A 19,940-nucleotide genomic window follows, 5' to 3' on the forward strand; every position below is an offset into this window, starting at 1 on the left:
GTTCTCTTTCTCACTGTCATTCGAGTCTTACTTCGACGCACGTGAAGTTCAAAGTGCTCAAAGCTCTTTCGTCGGCAAATTCCACCCGAATTTCGAAAAAATGTTGTCTGCGGCCCGTATTTTCAGTCGTAAAGCCGTCGAGTGTTCCAAATTGAGCTTCGACATCACCGGCAAAAGGAATTTCAGCCATTTAACCAACAACGTGAGTTCAACTATTAAACAACCTTAAGTTAAAATTACCCGATCTAACATTGCACTTTAAACTTGAAAAGTGTTCTATTTTTACTCTCGAGTCACTATCTGCACCGACAACCCCGAATTAAACCCTCAAATTCCGTTCTGAATTTTTTTCCCGAAAGTGAGGTTATGTCGCCGGCGATGTCGATAATGTTGCGTCATATTCACGTTGTAAAAAATCTCATTTTCAGGCCTCTTCGTTTTCTCTACACCCCAAATATGACATCCAAACCCGCTTCAAGTAAGTATAGTCACAGTTCTTGGAATTGAAAACCCACTAAACGATGTTTTTAGATCCGAAGGCGTCAAGGGCGCCGTTATTGGCATCGACTTGGGCACCACAAACTCCTGCGTTGCTGTCATGGAAGGCAAACAGGCGAAAGTAATCGAAAATTCTGAGGGTTCTCGAACGACTCCGTCGATCGTCGCGTTTAGTAAAGACGGGGAGAGGTTGGTGGGCATGCCAGCGAAAAGACAGGCTGTTACCAACTCCGCCAACACTTTTTATGCCACGAAGCGTCTGATCGGGAGAAGATTCGACGACAACGAAGTCAAGAAAGACATGTAAATCTTATCAGTTGCTTGTTGCACTGTTTTGAGATGTTGTTTGCAGGAATAATGTGTCTTACAAAATCGTGAAAGCGACAAATGGGGACGCGTGGGTGCAAGGAAGCGACGGAAAAATGTACTCGCCGAGTCAAATCGGGGCTTTCGTACTGACGAAAATGAAGGAGACGGCCGAGTCCTACTTGAACACGAAAGTAAAGAATGCCGTTATTACAGTTCCGGCGTATTTTAACGATTCGCAACGTCAAGCCACGAAGGATGCGGGGCAGATCTCTGGGTTGAATGTTTTGAGGGTGATTAACGAGCCCACGGCGGCGGCGCTGGCGTACGGCATGGATAAGACCGAAGATAAAATGTGAGTAATTTTCACAAGATAAAATTAACCATGAAACAAGTAATTTTTACTTCTCAACTATTTTTATGTTTTCTCGGGGTTTCATGATTCCTAAAGTACAAAAAATATGTCCCCGTTTCCGTCTGTTTGTCTGACGTCTAATCCTCCCCACCAACAATAAGATGAAGTCATCTCCATAGTTTACATTGGCAAATATTTTTTAAATTTGAAAAAATAAGGTACTCTTGCACTTGTGGTTTATGAATCCGTCTTGAGTTTTTACCTAGACATCCAGTTTTTTGAAAAAAAAAGTCAAAATTATGTAACATTTTCCAATTTAAGCTTGAAAGTTCAAAAGCGCATGCGCTTAAAAACATCCTTTAGGGTTTAAAGTAGCATGATTTGTTTTGAATTTTTATGCTAGATTTAAGAGATTTTTTGAAAACATTAAACTGTTCAATTTTTCGTTTTTATAAATTTTCGAATTTTCAAGTTTTCCATGTTTCGATTTCTCTATTTCCAAGTTTCATTTTATCAATTTTTCGATTTTTCAATTCCTCGATTGTCCAGTTTTTCAATGACTTAATTTTTCAATGTTTCACTTTTGGGATTTTTCAATTTTTAGATTCAATTTCTCGTTTTATGAAATTTTTCATTTCTCGTTTTTTCTATTTTTCGATTTTTAAATTTTTTTAATTGTCAATATTTTAATGCTGGGCGTTTCTAAATTTCCCATTTCTCAATTTTTCGATGTTTCGGCTTTCTCGAGTCCTCGATTATTCAATTTTTTTATTTCTTCAATTACTAGATTTTTCTATCTCGCCTTTTTTTTAATTTTTCGTCTATTAAATTTTACATTTTTCGATTTCTCGATTTATCGAGATTTCGGCGTTTCAATTTTTTTTATTCAGATTTTAATTTTCCGATTTTGAGCCATTTCGATTTTTAAATTTATCGATTTTCCAATTTTTGTCTTCTCGACTTTTCAATTTCCAGTATCGAAAACTCGAGAAATCGAAAAATCAATATGTAAAATAATTGAAAAATCGAAAAACGAAAGACTGGAAAAATTGAAAATGGAAAACTAACAAATTGAAAAATCTAAAAACTGAAGAATGGAAAATTTGAAAAATCGAAATTCAAAAAATCAAAAATCGAAAATTTGAAATATCGAAGAACTGAAATATGTATTGAAAATCGAGAAATCGAAAAGGAAACAAATCGAAAATTCCATGTTTCAATTTTCAGTTTTTTTAACTTGGGCTACTGTCTTTTTTTTTCATTGTTTCGACTTCTCATTTTTTCTAAATTTTAGTTTGGAGATTTTTTTTTACCGTTTTGGCTTTGTTAGATATTTCGATTCTTCGATTTAGGAAATTTCGTTTCTCGATTTATTTTTCGATTTTTGGATTTTCGAATTTTCGGTTTTCCGATTTCTCGGATTTTCGTTTTTTCGAGTACATATTTGTTTGATCGAATTTTCGTTTTTTTTCCGTTTTTCCATTCTTCAGTTTCTCGATGTTTCAAATACTTTATTTTTCGATTTTTCAGGTTTTTGATTCTTCAGTTTTTCGAGTTTTCGATTTTTCGATTTCCCGATTGTCCAGTTTTTCAATGACTTAATTTTTCAGTATTTGATTTTTGGGATTTCTCAATTTTTAGATTCAATTTCTCGTTTTTTGAAATTTTTCATTTCTCGTTTTTTTATTTTTTGATTTTTAAATTTTTTTAATTGCCAATCTTTTAATGCTGGGCGTTTCTAAATTTTCCATTTTTCGACTATTCGATCTCGGTTGTTTTCATTTTTCAATTATTCGATTTTTCAATTTTTCGACATTCGATTTGTAGATTTTTCGATATTTTGATTTTCCCATTACTCAATTTTTCGATGTTTCGGCCTTCTCGACTTCTCGATTATTCGATTATTCAATTTTTTTATTTATTCAAATATTAGATTTTTCTATCTCTCCTTTTTTTTTAATTTTTCGTGTATTAAATTTTACATTTTTCGATTTATCGAGATTTCGGGGTTTCGATTTTTTTTATTCAGATTTTAATTTTTCGATTTTGGACCATTTCGATTTTTAGATTTATCAATTTCCCATTTTTTGTCTTCTCGACTTTTCAGTTTCGAGTAAAATAATTGAAAAATCGAAAAACGGAAGAATGGAAACATTGAAAATGGAAAACTAACAAATTGGAAAATCTAAAAACTGAAGAATGGAAAATTTGAAAAATCGAAATTCAAAAAATCAAAAATCGAAAATTTGAAATATCGAAGAACTGAAATATGTATTGAAAATCGAGAAATCGAAAAGGAAACAAATTGAAAATTCGATGTTTCAATTTTCGATTTTTTTTACTTGGGCTACTGTTTTTTTTCATTGTTTCGATTTTCATTTCTTCTAAATTTCAGTGTTGAGATTTTGTTACCGTTTTTAGATACATATTTAGATTCTTCGATTTAGGAAATTTCGTTTTTTTATTTTTCCATTTTTCCATTCTTCAGTTTCTCGATCTTTCAAATACTTTGCTTTTCGATTTTTCGGTTTTCGTATTTTCGGTTTTTCAAGTTTTTCGATTTTCAATTCTTCAATTTTTCGATTAATCAGGTTTTTGATTCTTCAATTTTTCGAGTTTTCGATTTCCCGATTTTTCAATTTTTTGATATCTCAGTTTTTCGACTCTTCAATTTTTTAATTTTTTGATTCTTCAATTCTTTGGTTTCTTAAATTGTTACAGTTTTCTATATCTCCTGTTTTTAATTTTTTAATTTTCGCCTATTAAATTTTACATTTTTCGATTTATCAGTTTTATTAATTTTTCGGTTTCTCGATTTATCGAGGCTTCGATGTTTCGATTTTTCAAATTTTAATTTTTTTATTTTCGATTTTGGACCATTCGGTTTTTAAAATAATTGAAAATTCGAAAAACTGAATGGAAAATTTAGAAAATCGAAGAACTGAAACATGAATCCGTTTTGAATTTTTATCTTCCGCTTCGAAATTTTTGAAAAAAATCAAAATTGTACAATTTTTCGTTTTCCCAATTTTTCAAATTTTTAGTTTCGTTTCTCGATTTTTTAAGTTTTTTTTTAATTTTTCGGTATTTCATTTTTAGAATTTCAATTTCTCGATTTTTTTATTTTTCAATTTCTCTATTTGCTGATATTTCAATTTTAGGATTTTTCAATTCTTTCGAGTTGTAATTTTTTCATTTTTCAAAATTTCAATTTTTGGCGTTTTTGAAGTTTCGATTTTTTCAACTATTCGATTTTTCGGTTCAGTTCTTCAGTTTTTTGATGTTTTATTTTTTCAATTTCTTAAATCTTACCCTTTTCGATTTCCCGTTTTTTGATTTTTCAGTTTTAAAATTTTTCGATTTTTCAATTTGTCGATACATATTTGGTGTCTTGGGATTTCTCAATTTTTCGATTTTTCAGATTTTTGATTTTTTAACTTCTTGATTTCTTAAATTTTAGATTTTTCGATTTCTTTTTTTTTTATTTTTAGATTTTCTACTTTTCAATTTTTCGTTTTTTAAATTTTACGTTTTTCAATTTTTCAGTTTTTAATTTTACGATTTCTCAGTTTTATGTTTCGATTTTTGAATTTTTCGATTTTTTTTTAATTCCAATTTTTTGATTTTTCGGTTTTCGACCATTTCAATTCCTCGATTTTTAAGTTTATCAATTTTCCATCTTTTGACTTCTCGACTTTTCGATTTCTTGATCTTTTGATTTTTCGATTTCTCGATGTTGAAAATCGAAAACTCCAGAAATCAAAAAATCGAAAAGTAAAATAATCGAAAAATTGAAAAACTGAATAATGGACAAATTGAAAATCGAAAAGTAAAAAAATTGAAAAGTCTAAAAACTTAAGAACGGAAAAATCGAAAAATTAAAAAAAACAAGTCGGAAAAATTGAAAAATCGAGGAACTGAAAAATTGAGAAATCGAAAAGGAAACGAATTGAAAATTCACATATAGAAAATTAAATGTTTCGATTTTCAATTTCTCGGTTTTTCAAATTTTCGATTTCTCGTTTTTTTTTATTTTTCGATTTCTGTATTTGCCGATATTTCAGTTTTACGATTTTTCAATGTTTTCGATTTTTTAATTTTTTTAGTTGTCAATATTTTAATGTTGGCCGTTTCTAAATTTTCCGTTTTTCGATTAATGGATCTCGATTTTTTTCATTTTTCAACTATTCGATTTCTCAATTTTTCGATATTTTGGCTTTCCCGACTCCTCGATTATTCAGGTTTTTGATTTATAAATTTTTTGATATCTCAGTTTTTCGACTCTTCACTTTTTTAATTTTTCAATTCTTCAATTTTTTGTTTTCTTAAATGATTAAATTTTTCTGTTTTTCCTTTTTTTGATTTTTTAATTTTTCGTTTATTAAATTTTACATTTTTCGATTTCTCGATTTATCGAAATTTCGGTGTTCCGATTTTTTAAATCAAATTTTTCAAATTTTAATTTTTCGATTTTGGGCCATTTCGATTTCTCATTTTTACATTTATCAATTTTCCATTTTTTGTCTTCTCGACTTTTCAATTTCTTGATCTTTTGATTTTTCGATTTCTCGATGTTTCAATTTCGAGTATTAACTCGAGAAATCGAAAAATCAATAAATAAAATAATTGAAAAATCGAAAAACGGAGGAATGGAAAAATTGAAAATGGAAGAGTAACAAATTGAAAAATTTGAAACATCGGAAATTCAAAAAATCAAAAATCGAAAATTTGAAATATCGAAGAAGTGAAATATTGAAAATCGAGAAATCGAAAAGGAAACAAATTGAAAATTCGAATCTGGAAAATTCAATGTTTCGATTTTCGATTTTTTTTAACTTCGGCTATCGGTTTTTTTCATTGTTTTGATTTTCAATTTTTCGATTTTCCAATTTTTCTGAATTTCAGTTTTGAGATTTTTCCATTTTTCAATTTTTCATGTTTTTTTTTAATTTTGCATTTTTTGGTTTTACGATTTTTTAATTTTTTATACGTCAATTTTTTCTTTTTTTCTAATTTTCCATGTTTGGAGTCAATCTGGACTTGTTGGATGTTTAATGTTTAAAATTTCAAGATTTCTGGATTTTTTTTAAGTTTTCGGTTTGTCGATCTCTGGATTTTTTGATTTTTCCATTTTTCGACTTCGATTTTTCGATTTTAGAATTTGCGATTTTACCGTTTTGCTTTTTTGACCTTCGATTTTACGAAATTTCGTTTTTCGAATTTATGATTTTTCAATTTTTTTTTTTCAATTTTTCAGTTTTTCCATTCTTCAGTTTCTCGATGTTTCAAATACTTTGCTTTTCGATTATTCGTTTTTCAAGTTTTTAGATTTTCAATTCTCCAATTTTTCGATTTTTCAGGTTTTTGATTTTTCAATTTTTCGAGTTTTCGATTTCCCGATTTTTCAATTTTTTGATATCTCAGTTATTCGACTCTCCAATTTTTTAATTTTTCGATTCTTCAATTCTTTGATTTCTTAAATTCTTAAATTCTCTATTTCTCCTGTTTTTAATTTTTTAATTTTTCGTCTATTACATTTTTTCGATTTATCAGTTTTATTAATTTTTCGGCTTCTCGATTTATCCAGGTTTCGATTTTTCAAATTTTCGGTTTTTTTGTAATTCAAATTTTTCAATTTTCGATTTTGGACCATTTCGATTTCCCGGTTTTTAAAATAATTGAAAATTCGAAAAACTGAATGGAAAATTAGGAAAATCGAAGAACTGAACAAGAATCCGTTTTGAATTTTTATCATAGACTTCGAAATGTTTGAAAAAATCAGAATTTTTCGTTTTCCCAATTTTTTAAATTTTCAGTTTCGTTTCTCGATTTTTTAAGTTTTGATTTTGAAATTTTTCGGTATTTCATTTTTAGAATTTTTCCATCTTCAAGTTCTCGATTTTTTTATTTTTCAATTTCTCTATTTCAATTTTACGATTTTTCAATTCTTTCGAGTTATAATTTTTTTCATTTTTCAATATTTCAATTCTTGGCGTTTTTAAATTTTCGATTTTTTCAACTATTCGATTTCCCGATTTTTCGGCTCCTCGACTTTTAGATTCTTCGATTTTTAGAAATTTTGATTTTACCATTTCTCGATTTTTCGATGTTTCGGTTCCCAACTTTTCTATTTCTCGATTTTTCGATTTTCAGAATTTCAGTTATTCAGTTTTTTGATGTTTTAATTTTTTAATTTCTTAAGTCTTACCTTTTTCGATTTCTCGTTTTTTGATTTTTCAGTTTTAAAATTTTTCGATTTTTCAGTTATCGATTTTTCGATTTTGGTCCACTCGGATTCTCGATTTTTCTATTTTTCTATTTTTCAATTTGTCGATATTTGGTATCTTGGAATTTCTCAATTTTTCGATTTTTCAGGTTTTTGATTTTTTAATTTCTTGATTTCTTCTTAGATTTTTCGATTTCATCTTAGATTTCTCGATTTTTCTTTATTTTTTTGGATTTTTTATTTTCCAAGTTTTCGTTTTTTAAATTTTACGTTTTTCAATTTTTCAGTTTTTATTTTTTTGATTTTTCGATTTTGGACCATTTCAATTCCTCGATTTTTAGGTTTACAAAACCACCCAAGGAAACAAATTGAAAATTCAAATATTTGTAGAAAATTCGATGTTTCGATTTTCAATTTCTCGGTTTTTCGATTTTTGGCCTTTTCGATTTATAATTTTTACATTTATCAATTTCCCATTTTTTGTCTCCTCCACTTTTCAATTTCTTGATCTTTTGATTTTTCGATTTCTCAATGTTTCAATTTCGAGTATTGAAAACTCGAGAAATCGAAAAATCAATAAATAAAATAATTGAAAAATCGAAAAACGGAGGGATGGAAAAATTGAAAATGGAAAAGTAACAAATTGGAAAGTCTAAAAACTGAAGGGTGGAAAATTTGAAAAATGGGATATTCAAAAAATCAAAAATCGAAAATTTGAAATATCGAAGAAGTGAAATATTGAAAATCGAGAAATCGAAAAGGAAACAAATCGAAAATTCGAATCTGGAAAATTCAATGTTTCGATTTTCGATTTTTTTAACTTCGGCTATCGGTTTTTTTCATTGTTTTGATTTTCAATTTTTCGATTTTCCAATTTTTCTGAATTTCAGTTTTGAGATTTTTCCATTTTTCAATTTTTCATGTTTTTTTTTAATTTTACATTTTTTGGTTTTACGATTTTTTAATTTTTTATACGTGAATTTTTTCTTTTTTTCTAATTTTCCATGTTTGGAGTCTGGACTTGTTGGATGTTTAATGTTTAAAATTTCTAGATTTCTGTATTTTTTTTAATTTTTCGGTTTGTCGATCTCTGGATTTTTTTATTTGCGATTTTACCGTTTTGCTTTTTTGACTTTCGATTTTACGATATTTCGTTTTTCGAATTTATGATTTTTGATTTTTTTTTCAATTTTTCAGTTTTTCCATTCTTCAGTTTCTCGATGTTTCAAATACTTTGCTTTTCGATTATTCGTTTTTCGTATTTTCGGTGTTTCAAGTTTTTAGATTTTCAATTCTCCAATTTTTCGATTTTTCAGGTTTTTGATTTTTCAATTTTTCGAGTTTTCGATTTCCCGATTTTTCAATTTTTTGGTATCTCAGTTATTTGACTCTCCAATTTTTTAATTTTTCGATTCTTCATTTCTTTGATTTCCTAAATTCTTAGAATTTTCTCTTTCTCCTGTTTTTAATTTTTTAATTTTTCGTCTATTAAATTTTTTAGATTTATCAGTTTTGTTAATTTTTCGGCTTCTCTATTTATCCAGGTTTCGATTTTTCAAATTTTCGGTTTTTTTGTAATTCAAATTTTTCAATTTTCGATTTTGGACCATTTCAATTTCCCGGTTTTTAAAATAATTGAAAATTCGAAAAACTGAATGGAAAATTAGGAAAATCGAAGAACTGAACAAGAATCCGTTTTGAATTTTTATCATAGACTTCGAAATGTTTGAAAAAAATCAGAATTTTTCGTTTTCCCAATTTTTTAAATTTTCAGTTTCGTTTCTCGATTTTTTAAGTTTTGATTTTGAAATTTTTCGGTACATTTTTCAATTTTAGAATTTCAATTTCTCAATTTTTTTTATTTTTCAATTTCCCTATTTGCTGATATTTCAATTTTACGATTTTTCAATTCTTTCGAGTTATAATTTTTTTCATTTTTCAATATTTCAATTTTTGGCGTTTTTGAAGTTTCGATTTTTTCAACTATTCGATTTTTCGGCTCAGTTCTTCAGTTTTTTGATGTTTTAAGTTTTTAATTCCTTAAATCTTACCCTTTTCGATTTCCAGTTTCTTGAATTTTCAGTTTTAAAATTTTCGATTTTTCAATTTTATCGATTTTTCGATTTTGGTCCATTCCGATTCTCGATTTTTCTATTTTTCAATTTGTCGATACGTATTTGGTATCTTGGGATTTCTCAATTGTTCGATTTTTCAGATTTTTGATTTTTTAACTTCTTGATTTCTTCTTAGATTTTTCGATTTCATCTTAGATTTTTCGATTTTTCTTAATTTTTTTAGATTTTTTATTTTCCAAGTTTTCGTTTTTTAAATTTTACGTTTTTCAATTTTTCAGTTTTTATTTTTTTGATTTTTCGATTTTGGACCATTTCAATTCCTCGATTTTTAGGTTTACAAAACCACCCAAGGAAACAAATTGAAAATTCAAATATTTGTAGAAAATTCGATGTTTCGATTTTCAATTTCTCGGTTTTTCGATTTTTGGGCTTTTCGATTTCTCATTTTTACATTTATCAATTTCCCATTTTTTGTCTCCTCGACTTTTCAATTTCTTGATTTTTTGATTTTTCGATTTCTCGATGTTTCAATTTCGAGTATTGAAAACTCGAGAAATCGAAAAATCAATAAATAAAAATAATTGAAAAATCGAAAAACGGAGGAATGGAAAAATTGAAAATGGAAAAGTAACAAATTGGAAAGTCTAAAAACTGAAGGGTGGAAAATTTGAAAAATCGGAAATTCAAAAAATCAAAAATCGAAAATTTGAAATATCGAAGAAGTGAAATATTGAAAATCGAGAAATCGAAAAGGAAACAAATTGAAAATTCGAATCTGGAAAATTCAATGTTTCGATTTTCGATTTTTTTAACTTCGGCTATCGGTTTTTTTCATTGTTTTGATTTTCAATTTTTCGATTTTCCAATTTTTCTGAATTTCAGTTTTGAGATTTTTCCATTTTTCAATTTTTCATGTTTTTTTTTTAATTTTACATTTTTTGGTTTTACGATTTTTTAATTTTTTATACGTGAATTTTTTCTTTTTTTCTAATTTTCCATGTTTGGAGTCTGGACTTGTTGGATGTTTAATGTTTAAAATTTCTAGATTTCTGGATTCTTTTTAATTTTTCGGTGTGTCGATCTCTGGATTTTTTTATTTTTCCATTTTTCGACTTCGATTTTTCGATTTTAGAATTTGCGATTTTACCGTTTTGCTTTTTTGACTTTCGATTTTACGATATTTCGTTTTTCGGATTTATGATTTTTGATTTTTTTTTTCAATTTTTCAGTTTTTCCATTCTTCAGTTTCTCGATGTTTCAAATACTTTGCTTTTCGATTATTCGTTTTTCGTATTTTCGGTTTTTCAAGTTTTTAGATTTTCAATTCTCCAATTTTTCGATTTTTCAGGTTTTTGATTTTTCAATTTTTCGAGTTTTCGATTTCCCGATTTTTCAATTTTTTGATATCTCAGTTATTCGACTCTCCAATTTTTTAATTTTTCGATTCTTCATTTCTTTGATTTCTTAAATTCTTAGAATTTTCTATTTCTCCTGTTTTTAATTTTTTAATTTTTCGTCTATTAAATTTTTTCGATTTATCAGTTTTATTAATTTTTCGGCTTCTCGATTTATCGAAGTTTCGATTTTTCAAATTTTCGGTTTTTTTATAATTCAAATTTTTCAATTTTCGATTTTGGACCATTTCGATTTCCCGGTTTTTAAAATAATTGAAAATTCGAAAAACTGAATGGAAAATTAGGAAAATCGAAGAACTGAACATGAATCCGTTTTGAATTTTTATCATAGACTTCGAAATGTTTGAAAAAAATCAGAATTTTTCGTTTTCCCAATTTTTTAAATTTTCAGTTTCGTTTCTCGATTTTTTAAGTTTTGATTTTGAAATTTTTCGGTATTTCATTTTTAGAATTTTTCCATCTGCAAGTTCTCGATTTTTTTATTTTTCAATTTCTCTATTTCAATTTTACGATTTTTCAATTCTTTCGAGTTATAATTTTTTTCATTTTTCAATATTTCAATTCTTGGCGTTTTTAAATTTTCGATTTTTTCGACTATTCGATTTCCCGATTTTTCGGCTCCTCGACTTTTAGATTCTTCGATTTTTAGAAATTTTGATTTTACCATTCCTCGATTTTTCGATTTTCAGAATTTCAGTTTTTCAGTTTTTTGATGTTTTAATTTTTTAATTTAAGTCTTACCTTTTTCGATTTCTCGTTTTTTGATTTTTCAGTTTTAAAATTTTTCGATGTTTCACTTATCGATTTTTCGATTTTGGTCCATTCGGATTCTCGATTTTTATATTTTTCTATTTTTCAATTTGTCGATATTTGGTATCTTGGGATTTCTCAATTTTTCGATTTCATCTTAGATTTTTCGATTTTTCTTTATTTTTTTAGATTTTTTATTTTCCAATTTTCGTTTTTTAAATTTTACGTTCTTCAATTTTTCAGTTTTTAATTTTTTGAATTTTCGATTTTGGACCATTTCAATTCCTCGATTTTTAGGTTTATCAATTTTCCATTTTTTGACTTCTCGACTTTTCGATTTCTTGATCTTTTGATTTTTCGATTTCTCGATGTTGAAAATTCAAGTATCGAAAATCGAAAAACTGAATAATGGACAAATTGAAAATCGAAAAGTAAAAAAATTGAAAAGTCTAAAAACTTAAGAATGAAAAAATTTAAAAAAAGTCGAAAATTTGAAAAATCAAGGAATTGAAAAATTGAGAAATCGAAAAGGAAACAAATGGAAAATTCAAATATTTGTAGAAAATTCGATGTTTCGATTTTCAATTTCTCGGTTTTTCGATTTTTCAAATTTTTATTTTTGGAATTTTTGATATTCGATTTTTTTTAATTTCAATTTCTCTATTTTCCTATTTTTATATCTTTCGACTTCTATTTTTCGTTTTTCGAATTTTTGATTTTCCATTTTCGAATTTTCGGTTTTCCGATATCTCGATTTTCGCTTTTTCGACAGTATATTTGATACTTCGATTTTTTGTATTTTTCAATTTTTTCGTTTTTCAGTTTTTCGATTTTTCAATTTTTCGACATCTCAGTTTTTCGAGTCTTCAATTTTTCCTCGGTTTTTCAATTTTTGGATATCTGAATCTTTAAGTTTTTTCCGTTCTATTTGTTGGTATTTTAAGTCTTTGAATTCTTACATTTTAAATTTTTCGATTTCTCGTATTTTTAATTTTAGACTGTTTCGAATTTTCAATTTTTCAGTTTTCAAATGTTTCGATTTATCAGTTTTATTAATTTTTCAATTTCTCGATTTATCGAGAGTTCGATTTTTCGATTTCGAGCCATTTTGATTTCGCGATTTCAATTCCTCGTTTTTTAGGTTTATCAATTTTCCATTTTTTGACTTCTCGACTTTTCGATTTCTTGATCTTTTGATTTTTCGATTTCTCGATGTTGAAAATTGAAAAACTGAATAATGGACAAATTGAAAATCGAAAAGTAAAAAAATTGAAAAGTCTAAAAACTTAAGAATGAAAAAATTTAAAAAAAGTCGAAAATTTGAAAAATCAAGGAATTGAAAAATTGAGAAATCGAAAAGGAAACAAATGGAAAATTCAAATATTTGTAGAAAATTCGATGTTTCGATTTTCAATTTCTCGGTTTTTCGATTTTTCAAATTTTTATTTTTGGAATTTTTGATATTCGATTTTTTTTAATTTCAATTTCTCTATTTTCCTATTTTTATATCTTTCGACTTCTATTTTTCGTTTTTCGAATTTTTGATTTTTCAATTTTCAGTTTTCCGATATCTCGATTTTCGTTTTTTCGACAATATATTTGATTCTTCGATTTTTTGTATTTTTAAATTTTTTCGTTCTTCAGTTTTTCGATTTTTCAATTTTTCGACATCTCAGTTTTCGACTCTTCAATTTTTCCTCGGTTTTTCAATTTTTGGATATTTGAATCTTGGGATTTTTAAGTTTTTTCCGTTCAATTTTTTGGTATTTTAAGTCTTTGAATTCTGAAATTTTAAATTTTTCGATTTCTCGTATTTTTAATTTTTGACTTTTTCGATTTTTCAATTTTTCAGTTTTCGAATGTTTCAATTTATCAGTTTTATTAATTTTTCAATTTCTCGATTTATCGAGAGTTTGATTTTTCGATTTCGATCCATTTTGATTTCGCGATTTTTCGATTTCTAGATGTTTCAATTTTGATGTTGAAAATTTGAAAATCGAAAACTCGAGGAATCAAAAAGTCGAAAAGTAAAATAATTGAAAAATCTAAAATCTGAAGATTGAAAAAATTGAAAATCGGAAAGTAAAAAGTTGAAAATACTTTATAGAGGTCATAAACAAAAATTAAAAAATCAAATTTTGTAATTTTTCAAAAAAGCAGAATTTGTTGGGGTGTATAATTAATTATCTTTTTTCGCAAAAACTGCATCAAAACTAATTACAAATAATTCAGAATCGCCGTCTACGACTTGGGTGGCGGAACCTTCGACATCTCCATCCTGGAAATCCAGAAAGGCGTCTTCGAAGTAAAATCCACCAACGGCGACACCTTCCTCGGCGGCGAAGACTTCGACAACGTCCTCGTCAACCACTTGGTCGCCGAGTTCAAGAAAGAACAAGGCATCGACGTCACCAAAGACGCCATGGCCATGCAGCGCCTCAAAGAAGCATCCGAGAAGGCCAAAATCGAGCTCTCCTCGTCGCTCCAAACCGACGTAAATCTACCATACCTCACCATGGACGCCTCCGGCCCTAAACACATGAATCTCAAACTCTCCCGTTCGAAATTCGAGGGCCTCGTCGGCGACCTGATCAAACGCACAGTCCAGCCGTGCCAGAAAGCCCTGAAAGACGCCGAAGTCGCCAAGTCCGACATCGGCGAAGTCTTGCTAGTCGGAGGAATGACGCGAATGCCCAGAGTCCAGTCGACCGTGCAGGACATCTTCGGGAAACAACCGAGCCGCGCCGTCAATCCCGACGAAGCCGTAGCCGTCGGAGCGGCCGTCCAAGGCGGCGTTTTGGCGGGAGACGTCACCGACGTGCTCCTCCTGGACGTGACGCCGCTTTCACTGGGTATCGAGACGCTGGGTGGCGTCTTCACCAGGTTGATTTCGAGGAATACGACGATCCCGACGAAGAAAAGTCAGGTGTTTTCGACGGCGGCTGATGGACAGACTCAGGTGGAGATTAAGGTGCACCAAGGGGAGCGCGAGATGGCCGCCGATAATAAGTTGTTGGGGCAGTTTTCGTTGATTGGGATCCCGCCGGCGCCACGAGGGGTGCCCCAGGTGGAGGTCACCTTCGATATTGACGCCAATGGGATCGTACACGTGTCGGCTAGGGATAAGGGGACAGGAAAGGAGCAACAAAGTAAGTCGTTTAGGGTCGATTTCGAGCTTTTTTTTGACTAACTAAGATTTTTAATTGCAGTCGTTATTCAGTCGTCGGGCGGTTTGAGCAAAGACGAAATCGAAAATATGGTCCGCAAAGCCGAAGAGTACGCCAAAGAGGATAAAATTAAAAAAGAAAGAGTGGAAGCGATTAATCAGGCTGAAGGAATCGTGCACGATACGGAAACGAAGATGGAAGAATACAAAGATCAACTACCAAAGGAAGAGGTAGGTGTATAATTACAAGCGGGATTTGTCAAAATAAACCAATTTTTACTTCCCGAGCGTAAGCAAAGGAAGTATTGTAATCGAGTCCGTCGGCCGACTCTCTACTTTTACGTTTTCTCGATCTTTCATGACCCCTAGAAGACGAAGAAATAGGTCTCCCATTTCCGTCTGTCTGTCCGTCTGTCCGTCTGTTTTTATAATGTTTCAATTTTTCCATTTCTGAACATATCATTTTTTCAAATTTCGATTTTTTGATGTTTCGTTTTCTCGATTTTTCAATCTTTCGATTCCTCAATTTTTCGATATTTTAATTTTTCAATTTTTATTTTCCGTTCTCTCGATTTTTCCATTTTTCACTTCTTCGATTTTTCAATTTCCCGATATTTAGTTTTTCTATGTTCAATATTTTAAGTTTTTCGATTTTTCAATATTTTGATTTTTCAGTTCTTCGATTTTTCAATATCTCAATTGACTTTTTGATTTTCCCTTTTCTCGATTTCTCGATTTTTCAATTTCTCGTAATTTAGTTTTTAAAATTTTACATTTTTCGGTTTCTTGATATTTCGATTTTTTCAGTTATTCGATTTTTCAATTTTTCAAGTTTTTAAATTTTCGATTTTTCAGTTTTTTTTGGTGTTTCGATTTCTCGATTTTTCCACTTCTCGACTTCTCGGTTTTAGATTTTCCGATTTTTAAAATTGTTGATTTTGATTTTTCAATCTTTCGATTTTTGAATTTTTCGATTAATCAGTTTTTTTATTTTAAAATTTTTCAGTTTTGAACCTTTCGATTTTGACCTATTTCAGATTCTCAGTTTTTCAACTTTTCGATTTCTCGACTCTTCGATATTTCTATTTTACAATTTTTAAATATTTGATTTTTCGATTTTTTGATTTTTCAATTATTGGATTTTCTAATTTTTCAGTTTTACGATTTTTTTAATATTTCGATTTCTTGACATTTCGGTCATTCGATTTTTAAGATTTTTCCACTTTTCGATTTTTAGGTTTCTCAAGTTTTTAATTTTTACTTCCCGAGCGTAAGCAAAGGAAGTATTGTAATCGAGTCCGTCGGCCGACTCTCTACTTTTACGTTTTCTCGATCTTTCATGACCCCTAGAAGACGAAGAAATAGGTCTCCCATTTCCGTCTGTCTGTCCGTCTGTCCGTCCGTCTGTCCGTCTGTTGTCCCGGATTTTTATTAGACAGATAATCTCCGAAAGTACTCGACCGATTGTTGTGAAATTTTGTACTTATATTAAGAATATCATGTAGATGGTAAAACGCTAACCAAAATTTGTCTAATCATCCCCACCACTAATGCGATGACGTCACTTCAAAATTGTACATAGTAAATGGGTTTTAAATTGTATAAAATAACATAGTCCTACACATGTAGTTTACAACTCTGAATCGACTTTTCACCCGAAACGTCCAGATTTTTGGAAAAAAAATCAAAATTATAAAACAACATTTTGAAATTTATTTTTAATCTGCTAACCAGAATGCTTTGAAATGTTGCAGATGTTTTAAGGCTATAAAGAGCATCATAAATCTTTAGTCAAAAAATATTTGCTTATCCCCTCCAAAAACTTGATGACGTCAGCTCAAAAGTTTGTGGAATAAATCATATCTAAAATCTACAAAATATGATGAGTCTGTACTTGTGATCTATCACTCCATTCATATTTTTTGGATTTGCATATACAGGGTGACTCAAAAAAATTAATGAATGCGTAAATATATTTTATTGATTTAATCAGGAACTACAAAACCGAATGCTCTGAAATCTTGCAGATGTTTTAAGGTCATAAAGAGCATAATAAATGTTTAGTCAAAATATATTTGCTTATCCCCTCCAAAAACTTGATGACGTCAGTTCGAAAGTTTGCCGAATAAATCATATCTAAAATGTACAAAATATGATGAGTCTGTACTTGTCATTTATCACTCCATTCATATTTTTTGGATTTGCATATACAGGGTGATTCAAGAAAATAAATTAAAGCGTAAATTTATTTTACTGATTTACTCAGGAACTACAAAACCGAATGCTTCGAAATCTTGAAGATATTTTAAAATTATCATAAGCATGGTAAATTTTTGATCAAAACGTATTTGGTCGTCCCCCCTAAAAAATTTATGACGTCACCACAAAATTTTGCTGAATAAATCCTATCTAAAATGTACAAAATATGGTGAGTCTCTTCTTGTGATTTATCATTCCATTCAAATTTTTTCGATTTGCATATACAGGGTGACTCAAAAAAATTAATGAATGCGTAAATTTATTTTATTGATTTAATCAGGAACTACAAAACCGAATGCTTTGAAATATTGCAGATGTTTTAAGGTTATAAAGAGCATAATAAATTTTTAGTCAAAATATATTTGGTTATCTTCTACAAAAAACTGATGACGTCAGCTCAAAAGTTTGCCGAATAAATCGTATCTAAAATGTACAAAATATGATGAGTCTGTACTTGTGATTTATCATTCCATTCATATTTTTGGATTTGCATATGCAGGGTGACTCAAAAAAATTAATGAAGGCGTGAATTTATTTTATCGATTTAATTAGGAATTACAAAACCGAATGCTTTGAAATCTTGGGAATATTTTAAAGTTATTATAAGCATGGTAAACTTTTGTTCAAAATGTATTTGTTCATCCCTCCTAAAAAAATTGATGACGTCACCCTTAAATTTTGCTGAATAAATCCTATCTAAAATGCAAAAAATATGATGAGTTTGTACTTGTGATTTATCATTCCATTCATATTTTTTGGATTTTCTTAAGAGGTGGTTCAAAAAAATTAATGAAGTCAATTTATTTTATTGATTAAATTAAAGGCGACACTTATTATTAGTATTACACCCCAACCAACCCAATTTGGTAGACACAAAATTTGTTAAAGGAAAAACTCGGTTGAAACATAAGGGTAGCACGCTTATTTACATCGACTTTAACATTACAGACCTGCATTTGTTTTATGCGATCACTTGGTTCCGCGAATGTGAAATAGACATGTTTATAATCAACCAATTGTGAATTTCACCGTCAAGAATTAAAATAAAACCCAATGTTTTATATAATAAGCGGAAGTCGAAGCAATAAAACCGATGGTCGTTTTGTTTACAGTTTCTCTGTTTGACTCTCGCGTATGCTGTTACGCTTGTCATCTTAAATTAAGAATGTTTATACATAAACGATTTTCAGTTGCCGTATACGTGAGTAAATTGTTTCGTTATTTTATTGATTATTACAAATCAATATTCAAAACGACCCATTTCATTTTCCCGAAAATTTGAGAATATAATAATTTTATTCTTAGTATTACACTACATCTATCCCAACTGACATACGTGTCCTTGCAAAAATGTTGATGACGTCATCGCAATTTTTTTTAAATTCCCACTACAAAAATGTAATGAGAAAAAAACACAATAGGCATGCAGTCGTCAAGTTTCCGACAGCGGGGGAAGTACTGTCTAAACTCTTTAGACCAATTTTTTTTTTTTTCAGTGTGACAAACTGAAAGAGGAAATCGGCAAAGTCAGGGAATTGTTGGCCAAGAAAGACGTCGCTGACCCCGAAGAAATCCGCAAAGTCACGAGCACACTTCAACAGTCTTCACTCAAATTGTTCGAAATGGCGTACAAGAAGATGGCCGCTGAACGTGAAGGTAGCAGCAGCAGCGGCAGCAGCGGGAGCGCTTCCTCGGAGCAAACGGAAGAAACGAAAGAGAAGAAAGAAGATAAAAATTAAGTTAGCTAATAGACATTAGTACATAAATTGTGATCATGCCGAATGTGGTACCGTTTTAGGTTCTTGTACTGTCATTTGGCGAGTAAATGCATGTTCCAATTAAAGAGACGGATTTTGTTCTTATTGGAGCCTCTTTAATTGGAATAAGTTGGAGAAGTTGTTGGTGCATGTTGCGTGATTGGAAGGACGGAAGTTTTATTATTTTCAAGTTGCTGTTACAATAGTGATACCTGTGACTAATTTGTATCTCGTTTGTCGATTTTGTTGTAAATTTTAGCGGATAATAAATAATGGTTTTGTATGATGGGTTGTTTTATTTTTTATTGGGGAGGGTGGATTTGGTTGTTTAACGATATTTTAATTATTTAACATTCACGAGTCTTTCAAATTTAAGACATCAAACGCAAAGTGTTTTAAATTCTTTTGTAAATTATACATCAGGAATTACCGAGGTTTCTCCACATGAGGTCCACAAGAACCATCAGTGTTTTTCACATTTTCCAAAAAAAAAATAACTATGGACCCTCCAGAGTCTTTCAAATCCTTTCAGTTTTAAACACTAGAGGTCGATGAAAGTGTTAAAAATTCTTTAAAAAATAAAATCCTAGGGATTTCCAAAATTTTTTCACATTCATTAAAAAAAAAGTATGAAACCCCCAAAAGGGTTTCAAATTTTTTCACGTTTTCAACATCAGAGGCCCCCAGAGTGTTTTAAATTCTTTTCAAAATAAAACACCAGAGACTCCCGAGATTTTTCCACCTTCAAAAAATAACACTGCAAATTTTAAACATCAAGCGCCCGCAAGAGTGTTTTAAATTCTTTCAAAAATAAAACACCAGGCACTTCCGACATTTATTCACATTCTTCAAATGAAAAGAACTAAAGACCTCCACGAACCTTTCAAATTCTTTAAAATTCTAAACACTCGAGGTCCACAAGTGTTTAAAATTCTTTAAAAAATAGAACACCAGGAACTGTCAAATTTTTAACACATTCTTCAAAATAAAAAGAGAACGCAGAGCTCCCCCCCAAGAGTTTTAAGAGATCCTGAATTAGGGGCCCCCAAGAATGTTTTTAATTCTTTCAAAAATAAAACACCAAGAACTGTCGATATTTTTCACATTAAAAAAAAAAGAATGCTACGGATCCT

At 29.6% G+C, this 19,940-nt stretch overlaps 1 protein-coding gene across 1 annotated transcript; it reads left to right on the plus strand.

Annotated features, from left to right (window-relative positions):
- LOC135128726 (heat shock 70 kDa protein cognate 5-like) lies at window positions 1–19,093 on the plus strand. The gene is made up of 7 exons (XM_064055773.1): window positions 1–202; window positions 429–478; window positions 532–801; window positions 851–1,159; window positions 13,858–14,774; window positions 14,835–15,022; window positions 18,547–19,093. The coding sequence occupies exons 1-7, from the start codon at window positions 101–103 to the stop codon at window positions 18,787–18,789; spliced, it is 2,079 nt and encodes a 692-aa protein (XP_063911843.1). The 5' UTR covers window positions 1–100; the 3' UTR covers window positions 18,790–19,093.
- Window positions 19,094–19,940: the final 847 nt, after the last annotated feature.

This window comes from Zophobas morio, unplaced genomic scaffold, assembly GCF_036711695.1.
Source record: "Zophobas morio isolate AGI-343-1 ecotype UQ-CSIRO unplaced genomic scaffold, CSIRO_AGI_Zmor_V1 ptg000014l, whole genome shotgun sequence".
NCBI lineage: Eukaryota > Metazoa > Arthropoda > Insecta > Coleoptera > Tenebrionidae > Zophobas > Zophobas morio.

Bases quoted from the DNA above. Each gene is read 5' to 3' on its own strand.
- LOC135128726 (XM_064055773.1), top strand. From the start codon at position 101: ATGTTGTCTGCGGCCCGTATTTTCAGTCGTAAAGCCGTCGAGTGTTCC. The intron at 802-850 runs GTAAATCTTATC...TGTTGTTTGCAG, and splicing joins AACGAAGTCAAGAAAGACAT to GAATAATGTGTCTTACAAAA. The intron at 1,160-13,857 runs GTGAGTAATTTT...CAAATAATTCAG, and splicing joins GATAAGACCGAAGATAAAAT to AATCGCCGTCTACGACTTGG.